Source organism: Palaemon carinicauda, chromosome 26, assembly GCF_036898095.1.
Source record: "Palaemon carinicauda isolate YSFRI2023 chromosome 26, ASM3689809v2, whole genome shotgun sequence".
NCBI classification, from domain to species: Eukaryota; Metazoa; Arthropoda; class Malacostraca; order Decapoda; family Palaemonidae; genus Palaemon; species Palaemon carinicauda.
Window position 1 is genome coordinate 38,866,027 of NC_090750.1, and position 8,801 is coordinate 38,874,827.

At 46.1% G+C, this 8,801-nt stretch overlaps 1 protein-coding gene across 1 annotated transcript in view; it reads right to left on the reverse strand.

Annotated features, from left to right (window-relative positions):
- The window catches only part of Cisd2 (CDGSH iron sulfur domain 2), a 96,351-nt gene extending 88,106 nt beyond the window's left edge, over window positions 1-8,245 (reverse strand). Inside the window, exon 1 of the mRNA XM_068349576.1 lies at window positions 8,056-8,245. Coding sequence (XP_068205677.1) covers window positions 8,056-8,080 — 25 coding nt within the window. The 5' untranslated portion in view covers window positions 8,081-8,245. The remainder of the gene's footprint in view (window positions 1-8,055) is intronic.
- Window positions 8,246-8,801: the final 556 nt, after the last annotated feature.

The window sequence follows — 8,801 nt, forward strand, 5'->3', positions numbered from 1 at the left end:
AAAAATGCACATCAACTAACCTGAACTTTCCCCCCTAACGTAACCTACAAGCCGTGTCCTTACCTACTTACCTAACGGGGGAGAAGCCTAATGTCCCCTGCGACTCCCCTTACACTGCCGTATTCTAAGTTAGCCTTAATCAAACATACAGGTGACCGCTATCATTCATACACCCCACCTAGGTTGAGTGTGGAGTTTAGCTCCAAATATAATCTTACCTGGCCAAGTCCCATTACCGAGTTCTCGCACATTCACTTGATTGCCCAGGCTGTTGGCTTTATCACATTCTGAGAAATGGAGTTTTTATGATAAAACAAAGTTTTATGAATACTTACCTGGCTGTTATATATATATAGCTGAGTCTCCGACTGCGGCAGAATTTAATCGAAAATCGCGGCAACCGCCTTGTGGTGGTTGTGTGGTTAGATGGTTAACAACCCTTACAGGGTGGTACTTGGAATCATTCCCGTTTTCTGTTCCTCAGATTATCTTTGCCCGACCTGTCTCCTGAGGGGAGGTGGGTGGGCTTTAAAATATATATATAACTGCCAGGTAAGTATTCATAAAACTTTGTTTTATCATAAAAACTCCATTTTTATGAATAGTACTTACCTGGCAGTTATATATATATATAGCTGATTCACACATTTGGAGGGAAACAGACAGGAAAACATAGTTGGGGAAACAACCAAAGAGTTGTAGGAGAAAAACCACCTTGATTCCTTACCTGCTAGGGTAGCTGACTTCAAAGGTAACTGCCTCTAGAGTCGCTTTCCCTTAGGAGTGTTCAGCCAGGAGTAGACCTGCTACGCTGCTGACAACTCAATCGAGTCTGTCAAAGGGGTAGGACCAACAACTTGACTAAACTTCAGAAACTACCTTCCCGTATAATAAAAACCTGCAACCTTACTAAAGCTAACCACCTAACCTTGCAGAAATAGATATAAACTATCTATCTGGACTGAGGGAACCGTACCACAAGACGAGGACCTCAGACAACCATAATAAAAACACAAACCCATATACAAGTACATAAACTAAGGTTGAGTGGGGGTAGTAACTCCTTTGCCTAATACAGAAGCCGCAGCTACGTATGGGCCCAAGGTATAACACTTGTCATAGTCCACTCTTACCTCTCTGAGGTAATGAGAAGCGAAGACAGAGTTGCTCCTCCAGAACGTTGCGTCCATGATCTGCCTAACTGACATATTTTTCCGGTATGCCAGTGAGGCAGCAATGGCTCTTACTTCGTGAGCCCGTACTTTTAACAGGGCGAAGTTTTCTTCCTCGCAAAAGAGGTGGGCTTCCCTAATAGTTTCCCTCATGAAAAAGGACAAAGCGTTCTTTGACAGGGGTTTTTGAGGATCCTTCACCGAACACCATAAGGAGTTGGAAGCACCCCTCACGTTCTTAGTGTGGGCCAAATAAGCCTTGAGAGCCCTACCCAGGCAGAGGAGGCTTTCCTGTTCCTGACCCACTAGATTCGTGAGGTTAGGGACTTCAAAAGTCCTGGGCCAGGGTTTCGAAGGGTTCTCATTCTTGGCGAGAAAGTCGAACCTCAAGGCACAAACCGCTCCATTTTGGGTGAAGCCTACACGCTTCTCGATTGCCTGGACCTCGCTGATCCTCCTGGCAGTCGCTAGAGTCAAAAGGAAGAGGGTTTTCTTAGTCACATCTCGCAGAGAGGCTTGCGAGATAGGCTCAAACTTCTTGGAGCACAAAAACTTGAACACCACATCCAGGTTCCAAGAAGGGGGTCTTAACTGCACCTGCTTCATTGTCTCAAAAGACCTAATGAGGTCCTGCAAGTCCTTATTCTGAGATAACTCTAAGCCTCTATGCCTAAAGACGGTTGAGAGCATGCTCCTGTATCCTTTAATGGTAGATACAGCCAGCTTAGCATCCTGCCTGAGGTACAAAAGAAAGTCTGCAATCTGGCTTAGAGATGCAGAGGACGAGGAAACCTTGTGTCTCCTGCACCAAGCTCTAAAGGTCTCCCACTTTGACTGGTAGACTCTTTGTGAAGAGATCCTCCTTGCTCTGGCAATAGCTTTCGCCGCTTGTGCCGAAAAGCCTCGAGATCTAACGAGCTTCTCGACAGTCTGAAGGCAGTCAGATTGAGAGCGAGGGGGTTTTGATGAAATCTCTCAAAGTGGGGTTGTCTGAGAAGATCTGGACTTGCCGGGAGTCTTCTTGGAACGTCCATCAGCAACCCTACCACTTCGGTGAACCATTCCCTCGCAGGCCAGAATGGAGCCACTAGGATCATTCGTCCCGAATCGAGGAGAGCGAATTTCCTGACAACCAGATTGATGATCTTGAACGGGGAAAAGGCATACATGTCCAGCCCCGTCCAATCCATCAAGAAGGCGTCCACTGCAACAGCTTCCTCGTCCGGGACTAAAGAGCAGTAGTTGGGGATCCTCTTGTTTAGACTGGAGGCGAAAAGGTCTATTACAGGTCTGCCCCACAACTTCCAGAGGCTCCGACAGACATGCGGGTTGAGAGTCCACTCTGTGGGAAGGACTTGTCCCCTCCTGCTGAGCATGTCTGCCCTGATGTTTCTCTGCCCTTGAACAAACCTTGTCAACAGCTGAGGCTCGTTCTTGTTCGCCCAAAGGAGAAGCTCTCTCGCAGTTGAGAACAGAGAAAGGGAGTGAGTTCCCCCTTGCTTCCTTATGTACGCGAGAGCTGTGGTGTTGTCGGAATTGATCTCCACAGTCTTTCCTGACACCGAGGTTTTGAAGGCCTTTAGCCCTAACAAAATGGCCATCAATTCCTTCCTGTTGATATGCCAACTGATCTGACTCCCTTCCCAGATACCTGAGACCTCTTTGTTCCCTAGTGTTGCTCCCCAGCCTCACTCGGACGCGTCTGAGAATAACACTAGGTCGGGGTTCTTCTTGAACAAGGAGATCCCTTTTCCCAACAGAGCTGGGTCCAGCCACCACATCAAAAGATCCTTGATCTTTGTCGGAATGGGAAAAGAAAAAGTGTCCTCCTGGATCTTTCTGTTCCAAACCTTTGCGAGGAAGTGTTGCAGAGGCCTTAGGTGCAGTCTCCCCAACGGGACAAACTGCTCCAGGGAGGATAGAGTTCCCAGCAGACTCATCCACTCCTTCGCTGAGCATTCCTGCTTCCTCAAAAAGTCTTTGACTTTGTCCAGGCACCTGGTCTGCCTCTCCTGGGAGGGAGAAGCCTGAAAAAGAACTGAATTCAGAACTATCCCCAAATAGAGAATAGTCTGATTCGGCTCGGTCTGAGACTTCCCCCAGTTGACGATGAGTCCCAGGTCCTGAGTCATCGTATACGTCTTCATTAGGTCCTCCAGACATTTTTCTTTCGACTGTGACCGGATCAGCCAGTCGTCTAGATAGAAGGATACCCTTATCCCCTCCTGGTGTAACCAGCCTGCCACATTCACCATTAGTCTGGTGAAAACTTGGGGAGCTGTGCTGAGACCGAAGCAAAGTGCCCTGAATTGGAAGCACTTGCCCTGGAACACAAATCTCAGATATCTCCTCGAAGACGGATGAATGGGGACGTGAAAATAAGCGTCCTGCAGGTCGAGAGAAACCATCCAGTCGCCTGGACGAACTGCAGCCAGCACTGACTGAGTCGTCTCCATGGAGAACTTTGTTTTCTCCACGAAGGCGTTCAGAGAGCTGACATCTAGGACTGGTCTCCATCCACCCGAGTTCTTGGGAACCAGATACAGGCGATTGTAAAAGCCTGGGGAGGCGAGGTCTTGAACCGGCTCTATTGCTCCCTTGACCAACATCTGGTCGACTAGCTCCAGAAGAGCCTCTCGTTTCCCCACGTCGGTGTACCGAGCCACTAAGCCTAGGGAAGTGTCTGAGAGAGGTGGTTTCTTTAAAAAGCGGATCTTGTAACCTTCCTTGACGACTGAGAGGGACCAGGTGTCCGCCCCTCTCCTTTTCCAAGACTGCCAAAAACGAGTCTTGCCCCTACTGGTGTCTGGAGGACTTCCATCTCATTTTTTGGACCGGGGCCTAAACGCACCTCTGCTGGTCCTTGGCCCTGACTCTTGTCTTCTCCCCCTAAAATCCGCTCTCGAGGAGATCCTGCCCCGAAAGGGCTGCTGAAACTTCTTCTCTTCCTTCTTCAGAGGAGCAGGAGCAACAGGTAAGGTCTTCCTAGCAGACCGAGACAAAAGGTACTGAGTAGCCTTCTGTGCCAGAGAAAGGGAGATATCTCTGACCAGAGCTTCAGGAAAAAGATGACGTGAAAAAGGGGCGTAAAGCAGCTCCGACTTCTGGGCAACAGTCACAGATCTAGAGGTGAAGGAGCACAAAAGGGCCCTCTTCTTTAAGACCCCTGCTGAGAAAAGGGAAGCCAATTCATTCACTCCATCCCTTAGAGCTTTGTCTATGCAGGACATGATACTCGTCAGGTCCTTCGTGTCCTCGAGGAGTTCAGACTTCCTGGCCAGAGTCCCGAGAGACCAGTCCAGGAAGCTGAAAATCTCGAAAACCCTGAAAATTCCCTTGACGAGGTGATCAAGCTCCGACATGGACCACATCACCTTGGCAGAGTTTAAAGCATGCCTTCTTGCCGAGTCCACAAGAGCCGAGAAGTCACCTTGGGAGGAGGCAGGCACTCCTAACCCCAAAGGTTCCCCCGTCTCATACCACATACCGGCCTTGGAAGCGAGCCGAGACGGTGGAAAAGAAAAGGTGGTCTTGACAGCTTGTCTCCGTTCCTTCATCCAATCATCCACCTTAGCGAGAGCTTTCCTGGCCGAAACTGAAAGTTTCATTTTGATGAAGGCCGAAGACTTAGTAGCTTTCTTCCTGGTAAATTGAGACTGAGGAGAACGAGGGGCCGAAGGTTGAAATTCCTCCCCATAAAGTTTCAAAAGAGAGCGAGAAAGAACCTTATAATCACTAGAAGAGTCGGCAGGTTTTTCTTCCTCTTCCGAAATATCTTCGAGGTCCTGCTCAAGGATAACATCCTGAAGAGTTGGGCTGCCAGCAGTCTGGCACCGGGAACTGTTTGAATCCTGGCGCCGAGCGCCGATAACATCCAGTCGGCGAGAAGCGGTATCGTCACGATGACGAGAAGCGGTATCGTCACGATGACGAGAAGCGGAATCATCACGATGACGAGAAGCAGTATCGTCACGATGACGAGAAGCGGTATCGTCACGATGACGAGAAGCGGTATCGTCATGATGACGAGAAGCGGTATCGTCATGATGACGAGAAGCGGTATCGTCACGATGACGAGAAACGGAATCGTCCTGAAGATGCAGGCTGCCTTCGCCTTGAAAATGCAGACTGCATTCATCCTATTTCCTAAGAAACGAGGCGGTAACGTCCTGGCGTTTCGAAGGAGAAACGGAATCGTCACGGCGCCGAGAACGAGAGGCAGTATCGTCCTGGCGCCGAGATAGGGGGGAAGGAAATTCCTGGCAGCGTGCCGATGAAGAGGGTGTGCGTTGTCGCACGGCCGACGAAGTGCGCAGAGGTTTCTTAGGAGAGATACTAAGTTCTCTCTTAGAAGAAGATCTCTTAACAGGCAAAGAGACGTCCTTACGTCTGACGGACTGAGAAGGGTGGCTGAAAGCTTGAACTAACGATGAAAGTTGTTCCTGCATAACAACCATGAAAGCTTTAGCAACCTCCGCTGGCTCTCGCGGTGCCGAAGACGGCAGTTGTCGTACGGCTTGACTGGGAGCGCTGGCAGAAGAAGCAGGGAGTTTAGCAGGATTAACTGGGCTAAGGACTCTCTGTTTCGCCCTCTTAACAGGCACAACATCGAAATCGTCTTCCGAAGGATCAGGATCTCGGCTACTCGAACCGGGAGAGGGAGAGCGAGACTGCACATCCCGGTTCCACCCTCTCTTCATTGGTCTTGGTTCGTAACGCCAATTACGTCTGGGAGAACGATCAGGCGAAGACACAAACGTATCCGACACGCCTTTTCTACGGCGGTCAAGAGCAGCCTGGGAGATCGCAACAGGACTGTCTGAGGCGACGACTGACCGAGGATAAGCACCTCTCACCCCCTTTCGGCTTTCGACGTACCTTCTCCCTTGGTCCTGAGAGATTGGTAGAGGTCTAGACCTAGGGGTATGACAGATTCGATCAGTCGCCACCTCCACTGCACTTTTACAAGCACTAATTTCACTTACACCCTTACCTTTAAAGGCCTCCAATTGTGCTTTAATGGCCTCTAATTCAGCAGCTAATTTAGCATACCCAGGGTCATCCGTAGGCACAGATCCTGTAGAAGGGGCAGGAGTTACTTCATTCGGGGAAGGAATAACTTCCAAAGAGGTTACAAGTAAAGGGTCAATAGATAAATCTAAGCTAGGCTCACTAGCAGACTTTGACTTTGATTTAGCTCTTCTAACTCTATCAACCTCAAGCTTGCGCACATGGTGCTTCATAGCTAACCAATTATCATCATTTAAAACCTCGCATTCCTTGCACCTATTATCTAGAGCACATTCAAACCCCCTGCAGCCCATACAGATAATGTGAGGGTCAACCGACACTTTCGGCAACCTCACCTTGCAAATATCATTCGGACAAATACAAAAATGAATTTTTTCACTCATGATAAGAGAGGAAAAGACAAAAAACAAAAAACAAACACGATTGCCAAATCCCAACACAATGTACTTCACCAAAAACGAAGTCCAAAAAGGCGATAAAGGGAAAGCGATCCGAAAAAACTCTAAATGGCGGACCAACGATGTAGTCGATCCGGCCGGCAGAGATAATTTGAGGAACAGAAAACGGGAATGATTCCAAGTACCACCCTGTAGGGGTTGTTAACCATCTAACCACACAACCACCACAAGGCGGTTGCCGCGATTTTCGATTAAATTCTGCCGCAGTCGGAGACTCAGCTATATATATATAACTGCCAGGTAAGTACTATTCATCAAATATCAAGAATTAGCGAGGTGTAAGGGTACCTCTATTAAGCTCATACAAAGCATAAAACCACACCCCGGGACAAGAACCAACCACTTGGTTAACGACATCCACCCATCTGAGGGCGAGTCTCCACTATAGGGAGCAAAAGGGTTTGTATTAGTGTTGGAACAAGTGATAAATTTGCAAGTAGGGTGTATGTAATATAGCGGCCACCTATATGTATTATCATGGCTAACTTAGAATAGGGCACTGTAAGGGCAGTCGCAGGGAGGCGTCAGCCCACCCATTACGTATGTAGGTGAAGACACGGCTTTTAGGTTAGGTTAGGGAGGAAAGTTTACGTCAGTTGATGTCCATTTTTATTCAAACGTACGAGGAACTGGCCGCTGATGTACAAAGGCTCCTTGCAAGTAATTTCTACTTTTCCTAACAAAACAAACCTGGAGCTCTTTACACATACCTAACTTGCCATCACCTAAAGCCAATAAATCATTACTTCAATTAAGTTACGAGGTATTTGTTGTACGATGGACATTACACGAACAACTCCATAGAAAATAGGATAGAACGACATTTTATATAAGTCCAGAAGTCCTAGCAACCAAAAAACTCCATTATATTGACCATTCTTAATTAGTAATACTTGGTAGTCGACCCACCATAATTAAACAACTATGGCCTTCCGCTAGAAATCATTATCAAAAGCATTCATTACACCTATAATTACACCATATACTTATTTCAAAAGCAGTAAAAAATAGTTTTAATATAAAAATTTACCGGTTATCCGACCCCGTATTTTTATTCTCGGCAATTATTTTATCTGTATAAGAGTGAAATACGTGTAATGGCCGACAACCTAGCTCACGTATTTACTCAAGCCCATAGGTAAAATGAGAAAGATAGGCCTATCAAATCCCTTATCTATCATACCCTACCGATAGGATTATTTTACCTGCATCAACTATCTTCTCATAAAATAACATCAATTGACACATATAGGTGAAGTTAAGCAAAAGCAGATCTATGTCTTCATTTAATGTCAATGGAAACAACTAATATAAAAAGATAAAAAAAAAACTAAGCCTATGGTAGTTGTAGCCTCATGGTATCAAAACAATTTAATTTTAGCAGAAATTCTCACCCTTAAGACTCTTGTAGAATTCCATTTTAAAACTTGAAGGGCGAAAGAACGACTGAAGACGACGGCTGATATTCTAACGTATGACAAAACTTTGCCAGTTTAGTGTTAGAAGTAATGTTTCAATTGCAAGTACGTGCCAGTGCTTGTGAATGCGAACCCTGGTTGCGGTACAGCAAATGTTAAGTCATTGGGTATTTGGAAAGAAAATACCCGTAGGTGATCTTGAGATTTTAACCAATCGTTATCAAGGTAAATTTATATGTCATTTACGATTGGTCCAACGGCTGACAAGGCTCCGTTCTTTACAGTTCTAATGATGCAATACTAGGGAGGCTTTGTCTCTAGCATTTATTCTGACGATATTTTTAGTGTTATTATAATCTAGAATTACGCAATTTCCTTACAAAACTTGTGCAATTAATCCTGTGGTAGAAGGATGTGTTGTAGAAACATCATGAATGGAAAATACCAACATATTGTACATGTATCCTACTTTCTTAATATAAGCTACTAAAATATCGAAATCACATAGACTATATATCCTACAATGAAAATATGATAGAAGACTTAAACATAGAAAATAGAAAATAAATATATGACTGAAAAGAAAAATGAATAAAACTAATATAATGTACAATAAGTATACAGAGACTACAAATAGCGGTTATGGACGAACTTCAAGAGATTGTTAATAAATATACGTATTTAGGGCAGACAGTGTTCTCCCAAGACATGAGACCGAAATA